The sequence below is a fragment of the Mastigoproctus giganteus genome, chromosome 10 (genome assembly GCF_048544385.1).
Source record: "Mastigoproctus giganteus isolate SK-2022 chromosome 10, ASM4854438v1, whole genome shotgun sequence".
NCBI lineage: Eukaryota > Metazoa > Arthropoda > Arachnida > Uropygi > Thelyphonidae > Mastigoproctus > Mastigoproctus giganteus.
Window position 1 is genome coordinate 139,896,805 of NC_143584.1, and position 20,781 is coordinate 139,917,585.

General features: G+C 37.8%; 1 protein-coding gene across 1 annotated transcript in view; it reads right to left on the reverse strand.

The window, feature by feature from the left end:
- The window catches only part of LOC150079319 (uncharacterized), a 127,758-nt gene extending 108,084 nt beyond the window's left edge, over positions 1 to 19,674 (reverse strand). The window contains exon 1 of the mRNA XM_090383848.1: positions 19,490 to 19,674. Coding sequence (XP_090239974.1) covers positions 19,490 to 19,500 — 11 coding nt within the window. The 5' untranslated portion in view covers positions 19,501 to 19,674. The remainder of the gene's footprint in view (positions 1 to 19,489) is intronic.
- Positions 19,675 to 20,781: the final 1,107 nt, after the last annotated feature.

The following is a 20,781-nucleotide window of genomic DNA, read 5'->3' on the forward strand; positions in this document are numbered from 1 at the left end:
GCCGACTTTGATTGGTGAATAAATGTATGATGCCATTAATTATTTATTCGAACCGTGGTAGGAAATCACATTACTTTTCAATATGGTCTCCTGCTCTTTCCTAAGCGTCTCCCATAAAGAAACGAATACCTGGATATCATCAGAGAATTTCCTTAGTTACTTACTGAGCCACTGATCCACCGTTTTTTGAATCTCGTCAATGCAGTGGAAGTGCTTCCTCTAATGCCACTGGATGATCCAAAAAGATGAGCCTCTTGGAGAATTTTTCCAAATCAAGAGAATTTTTTCTTTTCTTTATAGCATTAATAAAATACAAACTTTTATCCTTATTTCCTCTAGAAAAGTAACTGGTGACTGGTACTTTTCATATAAAGAGAGTGTGCAGCACTTCAAAACGCAGATGGCGTTAGGATATACGTACTTTCACCCGATGACGAGGTCCTAAAAAGGAGTACATTAGTTGTGCAATGGAAGTGTACTGCATTATGTTGAAAAACAATGAGGTTCTTTACGCACACACGTTTGATTTGAACCAAATCAAAATTATCTAACGCTACGATAAAAAACTTTACCAATTAAATAATATTTTTTTAAAATAAATTATGACAACAGATTTTTAGTACATTTGAATACTGGACGAAATAGAAAATGTCACGCACACGTTATGCAGTAAAAAGATAATGACGTAAAATCAAAATGTGTGATACCACGTAATTCCATTTGAGAGAAATTTCTTAATCCTCAAGAATTACGCTTCCATTATAAGATCTATCATCAGATGTCAAAGCAACAGTACCAACTCATACGATCAGCTTCAATGCCTGAACAACATAAGCATTTAACTGAGGGAAGTTATGCATCACCACCCTCAGTGCATATATTGTCATAGGCTAGTGACTGCATTTCTTGGTTTCGCAAAAATCAACGGAACGTAGAAGTGCTGATCGCGGTCGATTGTTCCAATTTGAAGAATACCCGTGTAATAGCTGAATGTTCTAATGGTAGTACATGTGGTTTGTAGAGAGGTTCCTGAATGTTTTTAACGTGAACTCCACATGTGAAAAATTAACAACAAAATATATACTTTGTGTCACAAATGAAAAAAAAGAGCTAATGTTGTGACACAAGTGGAAATATAAATACGATAAAAAATATATATATTACCCTTTTCGGGCCACTGAATGTTTCATGAACCAGGCAGTTTAACTGACACGGAGATTTACATAAAATTGAAGGCATGTGACAATCCACTAACACACTGCCATTTCTAAGTTTCTCTTTTAGGTCAACTGATAAAACTAACAGAATTATTTTCTTCTATATAAATTGCAGTGACACTGACAGAATTTTTTCTTGAACTTAATGGCAATTCTGGTTCAACACAAAATGAAAAACGGTGCCACTCTAAACCAGGCGCCGGCAAATGGTCGATCAAGAAGGATATTTTGGATCGGGGTACACAGATTAATAATTACAAAAAAAAAAAAAAAAAAAAACAGCCTACGCATAAAGACAACCCAAACGTTCCACCAAACTTAGCATCAAAATCTTTGTATTTGCAAATTTAGTTTGTATATTAATTATGTACAACGTTGATGACCGGGAGTCTTCATGAACACTTAAATCTGGGAATAACACGTGGGTTGCTGTGACTGGCCAGAGAGTCAACTAATGGCAGCCCACAGGTTTCGCAGGCCGGCTGCGGCGGGGTGTTTTCGCATTTCTATTAGTATTTCACTGCTGTTTTGCGTTGTCGGTCGCGTTCTAAAAAACTGAGTCGTGTTGTAATAAATTGTGCTGTTAAAAGATATATACTGTATTGAGTACTTATTACTCCTTTTTGTTCGTAACATTACAAATATTTCAATTAACATATCATTAATAAAATAATCAGACATTAACGCGATTTAATTAATAACACTGACAAACAAAAAAAAATATTTTTTTTCGTACCTCCGAAGCAAAAGTTGCACATTCTAAAGGAAATTGATCCGCTGATTCCAAAAATATCAAAATTATGTCTCTATCATATCTCCATTGAAAGATCTACTGAATTTTCAGTAACTTAAAGAACGATCAATTTCAAATATCATGGAATAATACATATGCTCTCTTAAAAATGAGTCATTAAGTTTGAAACACTTCAGGCAAACATGTAATGCACTATTTCTATTTCCTTGGAAATGTTTGTCATTCAGAGTTATTTTTTATAGACCATTTTGCTTCCCTTTGGAAGCAGCAGTAGATCTCCCATCATTCCAGCGACGTCAGTACTGCTTTTCTATCGTGGATATGTTCTGATAAAAGTGTCACCCTTGCTCATCACTGATCTTCCAAATTCTGAGGGGGAAACTGAGATGGAATGAAGAAAATGAATTTTCATTTTCAAAAGCATTCGAAAGCCCATATTCAAAGTATTTTATTATTTTTTGGCGGGCTCCAGGGTTTCCCCTATTCGCCGCTGAAAGTAATCTATATATTGTGTACAATTTATAACAACTATGTACAATGATTAATGATACATAGAAAGACTATATACAATGACGATGCATAAATAAATACTGGGCTTCGGAGTCCAGCAGACTGATCAATACATCATGTAAGGGTAATCCAAAGAAACAGTCTAGCATTTTACTGAACCTCAGGAGTAAGAATTATTTTTCTCCGTTTAAAGAATTTCTCTGCATAGGTGGAGAAGGCAGTATAATACTCAGAACAGTTAACTAATCTTGGTAGTTCAGAGCAGTCAAATACATTTGTGAGAAGGTGAAAGTCCAGTCTTAAATCATCGTACAGGGGACAATGAAAGACGAGGTTCTCAACAGTTACTTGAGCACCACAATTACAGAGAGGAGTGTTACTTAAGCCTATATAAAAACGTAACGTATAAGCCAGGATTTAACCAGTCAATGGATTGGTTAAATCCTGGCTCTTGTCGTAATCAACAACCTTGGGAAAAAACTTTAATGGTCTCCCTACCCAAGGTAGAAGTAGACCAGGTATTTTGCCACGCTCTACAACATTCATTTCTCATTCTTTTAATGTCTACGTTTTCTTGCAAGTCAATATTATATGTTATACTATTTACAACTGCAGGAACGTTTTTCTTCTACAATATAAAAGATAGTGTAACATTACTTCATATTGGATCGGCAATTGATAACTGAGGACTTGGAGAGCCGCTGTAAAACAGTTCGACCAGCTCTATTTGCAGCGAGAAGAAAGAATCTTTGTGCTTGAGTAAGATACTTTTGAACAAGGGGGTTACCCATTCTGTATCCCCAGGCCCCAGCCGCATGACATACAATTGGTATAAATATACAAGAGTAGTTTTTAATTTTATGGAAGAGTAGTTTAATTCAATGGAAGATTTCTTTACACCAAGAGTACTCCTGGTAATCTTAATAATTTTATAGGTCATAACTTATTTTCTGAAGTACATATTTTGCATGTTAATTAAAATTAAGACGATCATCAAAATAAATTCCTAACTATTTATTTATGCTGCCGAGTACTCCTAATCATTTCTCCATTCAACTTAATAACAGGTGGTCTATTCACATCAAGAGAGCCCTTTAGCAACATTTGTTTTGTTTTATTAATCAAGATTTGAAGTTTATGTGTTTGACACCAGATATTCAAGTCCCTAGAACTTCATTTGCTTTGCACTCTAGCTCCCGGCGGGAATTACCAAAAATCACAAGGTCGTCTGCGTAAGCTACCTGAAGGATGTCGTCTCGATCAACCGAGATCCACCCATCAAGGACCATGTTCCAGCATACAGGGCCAAGAACAGAACCCCGAGGGCAGCCCCAAGAACAGCGTTTCCCAAATTTTTTTAGTCACGGAACACAAGTTTAGCGGGAGCTAAAGAACTGTTGCTAATATTTTATTACATACGACGCACTGTGCATCAGGAGCATCTTTATTTAACACATGTAAAGTCGAAATTCAAATAACTGTCATTATACTTTTGTTTTGGTCTTTTATTAGTTGGTTCCTTTTTCACTTCGGATTTCTGGGGAACAAAAGGCTGCGATTGTTCATCCCCACTTTGAAATGTGACAATATTGTGTTCGTTTTCATCGAGCAAGCTTCACTACTAGAAGTACTTCGCTTCTCGTTTTAAAGTTGCTTTTTTCAACCACAAATCCATGGTCACATAATTTAGTAATAATATTTCGAAATACTGTACTAATAATTATCAAAAAAAAATTTATACAAGGAAGTGAGTTCAGTTATGATATCGGTTCGCTTCCTCCTCTCCTTCAACCCCTTGCACTCCAGGTTAAATCGCATACGAATGGCATACAATATTACCACATTGCTACTTTTTTGTAGGTGTTTATTACCTCTACGCATACTTCTCCATGCAAAGCCAGCCAAAATAAAGCGTTCCGCAGTCTATTTGATTATTAGTCTATGCCAGTATCTTAATAACCGAAAAAAAATGTTAAATATTATAATGATACAAAAGAGGCGTACGCTACAAATATGCAAAATTTATTTATTTTATTAATTACGATTTTTCGCGAAACACTTGTTCACATCTCACGGAACACAATTTGAGAAAAGCTGCCCTAGAAACAGATCTGGAGACAGAGAAGAATCCTGAGGAAACTGTGATGCTAATACATGGTAAAAACAAAATCGAAAAATTGGAATTCGGGAAAATTTTAATGAATAAAATACACAAATTAAATCTTATGAAAGAAATTCGCTACATTCATGAATTTACAGTCTATCTACAATTTAGTTTATCAAACAGCTTTCAAGTCTTTCTCTGTAATACACCTTCACTCCGGCGTCTCTGTAGCCAGGTGGGAAGGAGCAGTAGTGCGTAGCACACCCTTCTTGATTAGACCGGGGTTCGAGCCCGTCACCACCAAATACGGAGGATGCGGAAAGGTCAGGGAATGACCACCGCATATCCCCGAGCAATATGGCCTTAGTTGCTAATGCTCCTAAAAAAAAAAAAAACAAATAACCTTCACTCCAGCTGGAGCATCAATGGAACTAGTGATTTCTCCCTCGACAAGGACTTTAATTATATAAAGAAGCTTTTGTTATTTTAATATTAGATAGGGATTGTAAGTAAAATTGGTATTACAAACTGCACACATTTCAGTGCCGTGTCATCCAGATTATCAAATAGTTCTTTCACCTGAAATGTTTACTACGTATATTTTAAGCTAGGGTTTTCCGTATATTAGGGCCATTTAAGAGAACATAAAAACAAGGTCGGCATATAAAGGATAAATGCAGCAACTGAATGCATTTTCGCATCATCCACATTCAGAAGACTAACTCCAGTTTCTTTTTTTTTTTTTTTAATAAAACCATTCCCAGCTCTTGAGCTTAGTATTTTAAAGGAAGTGATCTCTCTCTCTATCTCCTCCGCTCACCACATTATGAAAGTATATGGTTTTTTTTTTCATCTGCTTCCTCTGGAGCAGTTAGTGGTGAATGGTACTTGTCACATGGTATCACAAGTGTTTAATCTATGATTTTTTGATATAATTCTCTTCAGAGTTTATCACCTCCAGGAAACAATGCTATATTGTTCTATATCTTCCTCAAAGTTTAAGGCAACGCTCGTTATCAGTCCTCACAAACGTACCATGCTTGCTACTATTTATAAGATTTGTATTAACGTAAGCCCTACCTTAAATGAGTGTGCTTTGCAGAAGGGACCATACCCTCTTTTAAAAAACTCTTTAGAACAGGCCGGGCCTGAAGAAAAAGAGGAAAAAAAAACTTCTCTGCACATCTTTGGAGCATCCCGAGAAAAGTACCGCTGCTATATATATATATATATATATATATATATATATATATATATATACGTTGAATAGAATAAGAAGAAGAAAATGGAAAGAAGAGATAGAAAAATGGGAAGGTAGTCTAGTGCAGTCAAATACAGAAAAATGGTAAACCTATGCAGAGCATGGACAATAAAGTGAGAAAAAAATTAGGGAGATAGTGTGATAGAAGGGTAATAAAAATATGTATAAGAGATAAATAATTACAAAATTCATAAAATAACCATGTTGCAAGCAAACAAACATTGCTTACAATCCTGGTCGTTGACACCAGACGAGAGGACAGTTTTTCAAGTGGTGCGGCAGCATCCATATTTTGTTAATTTTGAAATTTATTTCATATTATGCATATTTTTGATACCTTCTATCATTCTCTATCTACCCCATTTTTAAATCACTTATATTTTATATATATTTAAAAATAACTAAATGCACAAGGCATAATACGTTAAGAGTAAGAGTTTAATGTCTATATAATGTCGGTGTAGATACACCATAGATAACTCTTAAGAAACTACGATGGTAGTGTGTGTGTATCTACACCGACATTTATATATATATATATTTATATATATATATATAAAAGATCCAGTCACATTATTATGACCACCCCCAATGCAGACATCACACACGCCTAGCAAATCATACAACGCACGGGTCAAGTTCACGCACCGCAAGCATATAAGGCTTGATGTTCGGCATCCGTGAACTCAGTAACAGCCTCTGTCATGGGCAAAGCACGCGACCTATGAGACCTGGAAAAGGGCATGATCATCGGCTATCGGGCCAGGGTGTCAGCATTTCCGAAACAGCGGACTTTGTGAAATGCTCACGTGCTGCAGTGGTGAAAGTATATCAAGACTGGACAAATGGGATAGTTTTGACGATCCGACGCGCCAACTGTGGAGCCCCATGCGCCATTGATCCCAGAGGTGAACGCCGGCTGAAATGGTTCGTCAGGAGATCGATCGGCGCCCTGCTGTTGCTCAACTGGCCGTCCAAATGAACCGTGGGGCCACCAGAAAGGTCTTCAACACAACAGTGCAGCTAACCCTGTTGTGCATTAGGCTCCGGAGCAGACGCTTGGTGACAGCACCCATGTTGACGGCCGTTCATAGCAAACAACGCTGTCAGTTGGCATAGCAATACCTACACTAAACCCAGGCCGAGTGGCCTTCTCCGATGAGTCACGGTTTCTGCTCCACCGAGTGGATGAACGGTGGCGTATTAGGCGTGAAACCTCCGAGAACAGACACCCGGACACGATTGTTGGCAGAAGGCAGGCTGGTGGGGGAGGCGTTATGGTCTGGGGAATGTTTTCATGGCATGCTTGGATCCGCTGATACCTCTGGAGGGCACCCTGAACGCAAATGGTTACCTATCGATCGTCGCCGATCAGGTACACCCGTACATGTTGTCTGTGTTCCCTGGGGGGGGGGACGCGATAGTATCTATCAGCAAAACAATGGCGCCATGCCATGTTGCCAGAATTGTCCGCGAGTGGATTGAGGAGCATGACGAAGGCTTCAAGCTACTTCCTTGGCCACCGAATTCTTCGGATCTTAACCCAATTGAAAATCTATGGGATCACCTCGATCGACACATCAGACGGATGGATCCTCCACCAAGGAACCTAAAGGAGCTCCGGGGTGCACTGCAGTCTGCATGGTCACATATACCCGTAGCAACATTCCGCGGAATTACTGAGTCCCTCCCACGGCGGCTGGATGGGGTGCATACTGCGAAAGGCGCATATTCTAGATACTAGGTAGGTAGCCATAATAATGTGACTGGACCCTATATATATATATATATATATATATATATATATATATATCTGTTGAATATAATAACAAGACTGTGGAAACAAGAAAAAAATGAAAACAAGAGGAAGTAGTCTAATGTTTTTTCCCCACACACATATGTATATACAATTTGTATGAAAGTGTTTTTTTTTTTTTTTTCAGCTAGGTCGGAAATGAAACTGATTTTTTTTATTTTATTATTATTATTTTATTTATTTATTTTTGGTTCAGCAATTACCGGACACCCTATGGCCAATATTAATACTAACGACTGTCGCCAAAACAAAGTATAAATAACCGTAGCCTACTATATTCGAAATTTCAGAGTATTATTAAATTTTTTTCATAATGGCTATCCCACTCCATACAGACATAAAAGCAGCCTACAAGTACTGTCAGGGACCAGGTGATGCCTTTAGAAAAAGGCATGAGTCAATGCCTCAAGTTATTATTATTATTTTTTCACTTTATTTTCTGTTCGAAAGTAGGTGAATTATGCGTTAGTTGAGATGATTTTGTATGTTGAATGCCTTAAATTATCAGTGAAAAAAAAAAAAAAAAAAATCAATTTAGAAACGAGCCATCATGGCTAAGAGGATTATAGCTTACTCAGCGCTGTGTGCAATGAATTACATTCCCGGGTTACATTATCAAGGTATATTATCAAAAGTTGCTTGTGGAATAGATTGTGTTACCAAAAGCATAATCACACTATTTACAACGAATTAATAGTTTGGAAATTAATAAACAAATAATTTAACCGCTTGGCAAGTCGTTCGAAAGCTTTCATTAACGTGCATAACGGTTACAGATTATGTGGCAGCTTAAATCCACATACAAAATGACACAGTACGTCTTTTATTCAGAGTTCCTCAGGAATACGGCTAATGATGGCACGATTACGCTTGGTTTGGTTTTTTTTTTTTTTTTTTTTTTTTAGGAGCATTAGCAACTAAGGCCATATTGCTCCGGGATATGCGGTGGTCATTTCCTGACCTTTCCGCATCTTCCGTATTTGGTGGTGACGGGCTCGAACCCCGGTCTAATCAAGAAGCGTGTGCTATGCACTGCTGCTCCTTCCCACCTGGCACGATTACGCACAAGTTGCTCTTCAATGATAAGTGAATCGGCACAATTATGATTACGGTGTTGGGAAAAAAACCCTCAAGTTAAATTTTAAAAAAAAATGTCCGATTATATTGAGGCATGATCATATAGGTCAGGAAAGTTACAACTAACTTTTCTGATAACAATTCAATCAACAAAAGTAGTTATCAGCCACGTGGGCTCGAACTACAGTCAACTCAAACGTGTGTGCTACTGCACTCCCGCGCTCACCATGCGGCTACGTCATAAAAGAGACAGTTCCAGGGTCAGTCTTTGCAGCAATATCGGAAGGAAACGTTCTTACTTGCAGAACCGGCAATAACAATCTATCTCGATTTGATATGGGGTTAATATTACAGCTGTAGGAAGACATTCCAAATCTGATTTAATATCAAGATAGGATCTCGCCCAACTTCCATAACGAAGTGAAGTCGTACCTGGATGAACCAATTCCTAATCAATGAATTGAGCTCTAAGATCACACCTTTTTTGTGCAAATATTGATCACAATAGTATAAAAAAAAAAAGTGTGGCAGTAAGTTGAATATCGGTTGAATCAACACAGAACTTGATTAATTTTTCATAACATTTCATGAGTTAGCATTTCAGATGGTTTCTATTTCCTGTACCTGAAATGTGCTCGAGGAGTAAAATATCATTTAAGGTTATCCTAAATAAATATATAATAGTTATTATTATTAGCCATAAGGTGCAAGGAAGCCTGAGGTTTATCGTGATATCCAGCTCAGGACCCTGGATGTGCCAAGCCCATACTCACCAGATGTAAGCCCCTGAGGTTTAAAACTCTTAATCCGATCCCGTCAATATATTCATCAAATAACTAACTGGAATGCAATTAGCAGAAAGGAAACAATTTTGTCGTGCCGAAATTACGAACTTACAAAATTTGGCGAAAAGGCCAATATTTAGAAGTTTAATTTTCGCTTTAGTGTATATGGTTGATCATAAACCAGTTTGCAATATAATATAAATATGACATGATTTATTCCTTACTGCAAGGGCTCCCAACAGTTCCTGGCAAAGAATCGCATTAAGAACTGGACTCGCTTTCGTAGATCGAATGAGAAAGAAGTGAAGCACATGTTTCCAATATACATGATATAACAAAGGACTCAAATGGTAAGCAATAATATAACGCGAAAAATTTCATTTATAACCAGGCGTTCTAGGACTTTGAGCCAAGCAAGTGAATGCATGTTCATTGAAACAGGGTCTCGTTTTAGAAAAGAAAAGTTTTACAGATGAATGCGCAAAGGCAGAGGGTATATAGCGATAATCCGATATGTTCCCACTTTAACATTTTTACGTGCCGTTTCTATTCTTTGGCCATTTATTTTTACTTAATCTAAATGCTCTAATACAGATATACACACTTTTTTAATAGTGCGATGCTATTTAAAAAAGAATTTGTAAGACTAGAAGTCTTATACCAATAAACTAGTAAAAAAAAAATAATAAAATACTTCACTCTCCAGACTTTTTTTTTTTTTTTTTTTTTCGGTCCATTGGAGTAAAATAATTAAGCGAAGCACGATTCCACGAACAAATACACGCATAAAAACAAAACTTCCTTTGTACCTAAATATCAACTTAAATATCCTAGCAAAAGGCCAAATACATTAAATTCATTGTACTTCATTCGTATAAGAAAACAACAATAATCCCAATTTTGCAACAAGGAGGAAAAGAATCCGCAAAAGATGTCCTACTTTGGTTATCGTATTTCCCAATGAAAATCGAAAAAAAAAAAAAAAAAAAAAACTTAACTATGAGCTATTTATTTATACTTGGAAAGGAATGAGGTTCAAAATACCAGTATCTGGTAAATATGGGAAAGTGGTATTTTTGTGTTACTTGTGAGCCAGAAATGACAGCCATTATCAATGGTAATTGAGTGGTATGAAAATGTAATTTCAAGACCTGTTTGGAAGAATTCTGTACTTACAGGTACAACGCGCTAGAACACATTCACACAATAAGGCAAGTCAAACCAACAACAGCCGTCCATTTACCAGTAATGATCATCAAATGGTCAGTAAGGCAGATATATTATTCTGAATTGTGTTCAATTCTCTTCCAAGAAACAACAGTTTAAAGTAGTAATTTCACTTCCGATTGTTAGATTACAGAATTCTCTTCCACAATGAAAAACGTAATTTTTTTTATCTAGAGTCGTATTTTTTATTTATGAACGGATTATGGAAGACATTCTTATATTTTTAAGCATGTCAAAAACAAGTCTTATAACAGATATGTAAAAATTCGATTTGTATTTTACTACTGGAGCGGATAAGGAACATTTGGATGACATTCTCTAATACGTGATGCTCTATATTGTGTTAAATATGAAAATCCAATCAATCTCTCTCTCTCTCAGTTGAATATAAATCTGACTAGTAATTTTGTGTTATAGAAATCTAGTAAGTGGTTATTTGACCAAAAACAATAAAAAAAACACACTACAAGACTCCTGTTTACACTGTATATCTTTTAACAACGGTGTCATATACCAGGTTAAACTAAACTAATGTCTGCTATGTTCTTTAGCTACAGCTGACGGTATCCTCATCGCATAACTAAAGAAATGCGATGAGGCTATACCTTAAAGTCAAGTATTCGACAGAATAATCACCTCAATGAACTTGAGAATGCCTTTCATTTTTGGAAAAATAAAATCCCTGGAGCCTTTGATTTTGATAACAAGTTACAAATACCGACTAGATGAGAAAGCTTGGCAATGGAATATCAGCTGGTAATAACGTTTACCTCGTTTCAATTAATATGGTCCTCCACCAATTCATCCCACAGGCGTTTTTCATATTTAGAAAAAAAACTGTACCTCCCCCACTAATAAAAAGGCCTGAGCATGGTGATAATCTTATAATAATCCCCCCACCACCTTAATGCAATCCAATCTCTCTTTCTCTCAGTTGATTCTCTCAAAACTGGATTTGGAAATGTTTAGAATAAAAAAAAGCAAAGAGAACCTGCTGTAGAAGTGATAGCTGTCCGCATGAAAATTATTTTTAATATCTTCTTCTTCCAGTCACATAGTTCCCTGAGGAGCTGTTGTGGCCATCAACAAAATCCTCCAACTGCATCGATCATATGCTATACGAGCGGCATCGCAAAATGTCACGCCCAAAAGTTCACTGATCCTATCCTTCCACCTAGTTGCAGATCTTCCTTTAACAGCAGTTTTTGGAGTTGGTTTTATTATGGTCTCTGTGGCATCAGATAATGTGATATGCCATTGCCTACCACATGGCCGATTTTGAAAGGGGCCAGCTTTAATCATAGGAAGAGTCATCATGCATTCCACGAGATACTCTTAGAGAGGAAAAGTGACTACAGCAAAGTCCCACTTAATTTTGGCTTTATTTCAAGCATGTATAATACACATATGTAGTACACGATACTAGCAATAACCCGTCACGAAATAGTACCAGGGGTTTGCAACGTTTTTTTGTTTAACAAAAAGATTAAAGAAAATTAATCAAATATAGGGTATGTAAATATTTTTAAACACAAGTTCTTCATTGAGTTGATTATATTGCACATCTTTTGAGAGTTTACTAAGGTCAGTACCGCATAATGTGATAAAATTCTCTTGGGAAGTTTGCGGGTTCCGTACATTTTGTCGCTGTAGAGTATCAGTCAATTCCAAGACTAAAAAGTCGATGGTATTGACGGGAAACATTCTCTGCAGACTTCACTGCTCAAGACCTTAATGCTGATCCAGCATTCTTCTTTTGCTGTGTAAAGACGCGGTGATTGATGATATGACTGACAGTGAAGAGCTTAGCCAAAGTTACGATATTATGTTTGTTTAAAATCAGCTTCCATAGTGTCCAGTCAAGGCTGGCATAAAGGATACTTCCAGAGACGGCAAATAGTTTATGAAGTGCTTTGCTCAACCAAGGTAACAGCCAGGATTCGAAGTTAATGAAGTTGCTGGTGTTTTTGTGGAGCTGATGACCTAATGACAAATACAAACAGTGCAACTAGATAGATAAACCTAGAAATAAACTCGGTGACGAGCTTTGGATTTGTTACACCAACTTTTTAAAGTGCTCTCCATAAGGGAGCCAAGTTCATATTCTTTATTTGCGAAATGCTGAACGAAAGAGATGCTCATGTCAAAAAACGCCAGATCGACTGTTGATAAGCAAGCTGGGAGTGTATGGATATATATGAGTAAAAGACACCGGGATGAATCAAATGTCTAATGAAACTAAGTGTTTTAATGGACTTGCTTCCATATTCAACAATGAGTTTTTAGAACGAATAAATTTCAAAAGAAATGGACAGAGGAGATAAAAACAGAAAACAGTTACTGAGATAGCACAGAATTTAAATATACAATTCTCACCGGACAAGAATCACTCATGAGCCAAAATATTTATGGCCACCCCTGTCTCCACGAGCGGATGCATCCCACGGCACCTAGGAGTGGCTGTCACCGGTCGGCACAACATATATAGTGACGGCACAGTTAGTGCTTGTAAGTTCGAAGCCCGTGAAATGGGGAAAGACTACGGAGTTTAAACGTGATAAAATTCGAGGAATGGTTTTGCGCTAGGAATGGGAGGGTCAGCATCAGCAACCATTGTCGGCTGTTTGAAGGCCGCCGTAGTGAAGGTGGGAATGGTCTGAAGAGGGACACAACACCACCCAACGTGCCGGGATGGGAAGACCACCACTGATTTACAACCGAGGTGAACGGCGGACGGCATGTGTTATCCGGGAAAACAAGCGGCTCACGATCCCTCAATTAACGACAAACAACAACCAGGGAACACAGAGAAACGTTGTGAGTACACAATGCAGCCGATGCTCTTGCAGATAGACCTACGGAGTAGGCGATCTGTTCACGTGTCCATCTGTTGATCGACGATCATCGACACCTCCGCTTGTAGTGGGCACGGAAGCCGTTTCTGGACATTAAAAGACTGGGAAAGAGTCACTTAACTGGTTTGATGAATCACGGTTCCAGCTTCATCATGCCTATGGAATGGTGAGTATTCGATGGCAAGCAGCTGCGGACCATGCTTCTGGATGAAAACAGGCCGACGGCGGTATCATAGCCCGACGTTTCATGGACATCACTGGTTCCTCTCATCCCCGCTGAACACATCCTTGGCATTATTTCGGAACAAGTTTTACCATACCTGGTGCCTGTGTATTTAAATGGCATGGACTTTCAACAAGAAAACCCCCATGTCACGAAGCCTGCATTGTGCAGGAATGTTTCGAGGATCATGTTCAAACATTTCATGTCCACACAAATGATATCCAGATCTCGTTGGCAGGAAGCGGGTGCAACGAGTGACCGCCCACACTGACCCTGGTCTCACCTGGGATGTTTAGCTCACCTTCCAGCTGCACTCTGCCAGGATGAGGCAGAAGATGCACGCGGCTCTGTGGGCAGTGCGTCAGCCAGCGTTGCTTGCTCGGTACATCCTGAGGTGTATTACCCCTATTCCTCTCTGTATCTCTGAAATTTGGTCATCTGCTCCTGCCTCCTCCTAAACAAGTACCTCAGTTTGGAATATTGGCTGCTAAGATGGATGAAGAGGATGGTGGGCCACCCTCCTTACTATATCCAGATCTATCCTCCAGGCCAATCTGGGCACCACTCCCTGGAGACATTTCATCACGACAAGAAATGCCCTCACGTTTGCACGGCTTATAACGGGGAGAATTGATGCTTCGTCGGTATCCCCATTAATCTCTGATCCAAAGGACGCAAAGGGAAAACACCCCGACACCTGCCTCCCTCTGCTGCTTACAATGACAAATACTGAGTCCCTGAGGGACATGTTTCCGGCCAACTTCCTTCAGATCTTTAACAAATTAGCATCCACCCAGACAAGTTCTGTGAAGACGAGCTCTACAGAAAGGAGATCTTTAAGAACTGTTCCCAGCTCATGAATCTATGATGATCACTTGCTCCTGGACATTTCTGACTGCTGCATTCATCTTCCTTCTTTTGCCTTTCTTTATTTCACTACAAACTTTGTTTTTGTTATCCTGCATTTGTAAGTTGATTCTTGTAATTTTCCGGGGTCGAGGACGCACGTACCCTTGTACATGTGTTCCTCGCACCTCAGTTTGTGAATTCCATATCCTTCTGGCACATTGCCTTCCCGGGATAAACCACAGCTTTTTATGTCTAATAAACTGATATTAATAATAATTTAATGTGCTCCCCCATTATTTGTAGTTAAATAATGATCAGAGTTAGCCTTAAAGATAAAAAATTGTGCGCGCGCCGAGCATGCATAGCGGAAGTCAAGTGAAACTTCTTTAGGCGAACATTACCATTTGAACGAGGATCCCGTATTGACCGTATGAATGCGAGCCTCGGAGGTATGAGACGTTCCGTTACAAAATCTAGTTTCGGCAAGTGCTGTGGCAGCGGATGATATTTAAAACCATTTGACTTCGATAGAACAGGAATCACTTTGTTCTTGAGAGAGCCACGATAGCTGTTACTGGCCGACATTTTACTTACATCCTCATTTGGAAATGCTGTTTGAAGAAGAGAGCTACAATCTTCACATCCTTCTTGAACCAAAGCCAATCATACATGGAACAGACTGAACCGAAATCATTATCCAGGAATGTACGTTTAAACTGTGCGTGGATGCTTCGGTGTTTCTTAAAATCCTGTTGCTGCTTCGGATATGTATGGCGCCTGCTATGTTTTGAACAATTTGATGGAGTACTTCTGACAGTCTGTTTTGGCTTCTTAACTTTTCGTTTATGACTGGGCTTAGAGGACTCTTCATCGTTTTCATTTGCAGTATCAACTTCCATGACTCCTTCCAAATTCACTTCTAACGTTTCTGAGGAGATGTGGATAGACCTTCTCCAGCTTCTTTGTTCAACTCCATCAGACGCTGTAATTTCTTCCACTGTTAAAATAGCTTAGATCTCTCTTTTATAATCAATGGAGGTAGTTTTGGTGGTTGCATTGCACGCATACGTGCTCTATACGCCTTATACATGTTGAATTATAAATTTTTTTCCGTCGAAATGTTTTATTAAATACGTTGGAGAATGACTAAAGAAATAACATCACGCAATCAGTAGGGGTACTGAATGAGTCATGTGTCACTCGTACCAGGTACGAGTGACACATGACTCATTCAGTACCCCTGTAGAATGGTGGAGGAGGGGGATGAATCATTTCGTGTCGCATTTTCTAGGCGATTTTTGCCAATCCACGGACGCATTGCACGTGTACTTGCGCTATACGCCTTACAACGCTCACTACAGTGGACCCCGCTTTCGATCTGTTCACTGTACGATCAAGTCACTTCACGATGGACATTCCATAACAAAATACCGTTCACTATACGATATGTCGTAAGCGCCGTTTATTGTTATCACGTTTACAAATTGAATTTTAATTCTATTAACGGCGATTCTAATAAGCGAAAATAGGAGGGAATCCACAGGCTATAAAAGCAAATATATAAATTTACAGTTTATTGCCTTACCAATTAACAAAATTAAATGATACCTGAAAATCGGAAGAATATTTTTCACAGGTTAACAAAAGAAGAAAAAAAAAAAAGGAAGGAAGGCTTTTGCCTTTCTTTCTTTTTTTTTCCTTTCTAGTCAACTACAAACGTTATTCCTAGGTGGTCAGACTCCCAAGTACTAACCGTGGCTAACGCTGCTTACCTTCGGTGATCGCACGAGAACCAGGGTATTTAACCTAGTACGATATTTGGCTGTTCAGAGTGCTTGTAATGCGTTTACTTATGGCAAGGGTCGCATTTTCGTTGCGTTTTTTTTTTTGCCAATCCACGAACACTCCCATCTTAAAACGGCCTGGAGCACACCGAAAGAAGTTTCACTTCAAAAGTACAGTTAAATGGACCTTGCCGATCAGTTGTTAGTTTCGACAACTTTCCAAATTTTCTACATTCAGTGTATGAAAGAGTTGCTTTTCGGGAGATATCGCTATCCTAAATCGAGCATTTTAGACAACCAACTAAACTTTTACAGTAGGGACATAATGACGTTGGTGTGGGAGGTGAGAGGGACGACCAACCGTGGGTACTGTTTTCATTTTTTTTGGGTGGTGCAAAATTAACTTTTACCGTCAATTTTGCATTGAAAAATAAAGGACGGGAACAGAAATTAACCCTTGCATCCGGGCGCCGTGAACCTTCGCAACATCACTGTGTTGGAGTTCAGTTCATTGTGAACGCACTCACAACGAAGAAGCCATAAAATCTCTTAAAATGTACTCTTTTATCCAGAAATATGAATTAACCTATTATTGTTGGCGTGTTGTGCGCATAATTTAATTAATGGACAAATAGCATGTTTCAGTTACTTGATTCCAGGCGTTTGTTAAAGAGAGAGAGAGAGAGAGAGAGAGAGAGAGAAACATAAGCAAAAGAGCTGCGGTTACTGACGAGATCTCAGTTTTCTGCAGCGGTAGCTTTAGAAATGTCCCATAATGCTAATGTAATGGGTGAGTGACCAGCTCTAAAGATAATACAAAAATAAACCAATTTTAAATCTGCAAGAACTAGTTTAAGAATTATGGAACAGACTTCACAGAACGTCTATCGAAATGAACATCTCACCACCTCTGGGCTAAACTGGAGGCAATGTGACACAATGCATTCCAGTTCCTGAATAAGAGTCCTCCGTCCACAGAACCCATAAAAAAATAAAATGATACAAAAGAATGTTGCGGGATCTTAAATAGTACACATATACTCAAGATATTTTATGACAAAGGACAGAAAAATGGCCTAATAGTTGGAAAAGGAAGTTACCGTGCGGGTTTTCTATGGAATCTAGATTTTTGTAATGAGTATCTTATATCACGTGAATATCAAGATGACTTATTTAGCTATTTAACTAAATCACTATACATTGAGGTTGCGAAGTTGGGGGAAATCCCTGGTGCTGTCAGACAATTAACACGCTTTACACTATACATTAAGGTTTCCGAAACGTTCTCTGAAGGTGCAGTCAGAATTGAGACATTCGGCAAGCAGGAGGCTGTCAACAGCCTATTTATGGTCTGAGGATGGGTTCCGGCAAGGTACCCGAAACGTTACCTTAATATTCAACGTGGTATAAGCATAGTCACATTATAGAAATCTAAATTCCATAGAAAAATGAGTTATACAACAACAAAAAAACTTAAATACCAGATACGAAATGGCAAGGCCTTTGAAGACACTGGTTTATTTAATCAGGTTCAAGATGTTATATAAGTATTCTATTTTAATTAAAATAATAATAATCAAATAAATAGAACACTTAAGATTTATTGACTGCAAGTACAGAACCAGGTACGCCATGAATGCTTTCCCCGAAAGGGTAAGGCGAATCTCGGAAATAATTTTCCATAGAAAAAGTAGTATTAGCCAGGAAAATGTAATAATGCTGGGTTAGGTTCTGAACTAGACCAGCCGACGGTTTGTTTATTTATTTATTATTTTTTTTTTTTTTCGAGGATGTACTTTTCTTCGAAAATATTAATATTTTATGAGCATTTTAATCAAGATTACGATTAGTACAAAATAATTTAATATGTGTTATGTACAAAATGTATGTATTAAGTACGGTAATACTGCTCACCACCAAATACGGAGGATGCGGAAAGGTCAGGGAATGACCACCGCATATCCCGGAGCAATATGGCCTTAGTTGCTAATGCTCCTAAAAACCAAACAACAACAACTGTAATACTGCTAGTGCAAATAAACTCACTTATCGAGAAATAGCGAATTTACCTAGCTATTCTTGTTGAAAAGAATTAACAAGAATACTTCGAACATTTATAACTGTTAGAGCGTTTAACTCTTGATTAACAAGAATGCAACACAGATTAAGAATAACTTAAAAGATGAAAAATTACGATGTGGGTGTACTCAATGATGGCAAAATTAAATCGAGACTTGAACATAAGCAGATACGGACTACCCTTCACACGAACGGTTTATGGAGTAATAATAATATAAAGCTGCTTTCTGGAGGACAGTGTTTTTTTTTTTTTTTTTTAGCTACACAGTTGTGAGGTTTAAAAATACCTGTGCGGTTACAAACGGAAAGACAGACAGAAGGACATGGTGAAGACAATAGGCGCTTATGCATATATATGCGAACGCGCCTAAAAATACAATTCTCGTTTCCAAAAATACAATTCGCATTTATACGAAAACGCATATGTCAAACTCGCGTACCTCCAGGGATGCCAGTATTAATTTCTCCATAGAAGAAAGGGAACATTATGGCATTCAACAAATAATTTTATCAACGCTTTATTGAAAGGGACGGTGACTTAACGCATCATGAAATGTTTATTAGCATTTTCGTATTTTCTACGGTTCAGAGATTACTAACACAAAAACATAATGAAAGATGTTTTCAGGAAAGGAATACAGTCCATTCAAATACATTTTTGGTAACAGTAATTTAAGTTCAATGCAAAGTGTTTCTATTTTCAGGAAATCATTAACAGTCGAAATTATAATTGCGATAACCACGGTTAGTTATTATTATACCTACCTCAAGAATATAAGTTAAGAGCGGTCAGCTCGGCAAACTTAATTTAAATATTAAATAAACTATATATTATGATAATTTAGAACAATAAAAAGTTGACCGCCTTCAAGTAAGAAGAAAAAATGCAGCACGTTGCTAATCTCTCTCTCAAACACACACACATGCCCAAAACAATTAAAAACTTACTTTGTTAGCATTTCAGCTGTATTTGTATCCCTCTCAAAGAAAAAGCCGTTTTAATTTTTAAGGGGGTCCAATTCTGAGTTGTCCGTTCACTTTTACGTCAAAATACTTCTCGCTCATGTAAGCCGTCAATTTACCTGAAGAACTTTCAGCTCGCAAAGATGTGTGAGGGAAATGAGGTGAGACAAAATACTTGCCTTGGCGGATCGACACCATTATATAGGACTCAAACATGTCCCCGTTTCGCCCTTCACTAGTGTAGGTAAAACCAGGTCTACCGGTTTACGCCAGTTGTCCTCCTCGGCCTCACGCAAATCGTCAACGGAAAAAGGAGCGACGTTTTTCTCACCTAGTCTATCATCTCAGTCATCCGAAATAATCTTACCTAAGACAACGCACACCTACATCTACCACGGTTCCGAAATTAACTTACCCACTACTTGTTTAACTCCCTGGGCTCGCTGCTGCTTACCCATGCGTTTAATGACCCTCTCATAACTCAGGATACTTCGATTGTATACAACTAACTTCTGACACTTTGAGTGCATTAGCTCTCGAAGACTCCTCACACGTAAAATGTTTGGCAATTGCCCTTAATTTATCTTTACACATGCAATAAGTACCTGAATGCCTTCAAAATGTTAGTAAGCGCGAACAAACTTCCTATTTTTTTTTTTTTTTTTTTTTTTTAACTATTGAAAATTTCTGATTAAATTCGGACTATGCCATAGTGCCCCTATTGTCTTAGAGAAAGTATTTCGTCAACAAATAAATATTTAATTACAATACTGCAATTAAGTTCAGCTTTTTCTTTGGCTTGTTTTGGAGCGTATCTCGTTATAATATAACGTTATAATATAATAAAATAACGATCTGGTTAATATTAAACACTAAAAGCATTATTAAACTTCACTATGACAATGTAACGATATTAAATACAACTCAATGCAAAATACTTTATAAGTTTCCAAATAACCCATATTCTGATTGTTTCTAAAAGAAACAAGTTAGTGAACGCAATGCATTACATTTTTTGCTCGTTAGAGTTTTATTCCTTAAATTAATTGAATTTGTTATTTTTCTGTGATTAACAGAAGCGAAAAGTAAATATGTAACTAATTATCTTACCAATTAACTGCTAACTGATTAATTAAAATATATGAAAGTAATCGTTTTCAATTTATTGCACATGCCTACCGACGTAATATTCATTCCAAGTCGTGTAGTACTTTATAATTGCACATGAAATGCAACATGTATTTCACGCTTTTTGATTTAACAAATTGAACAATTAC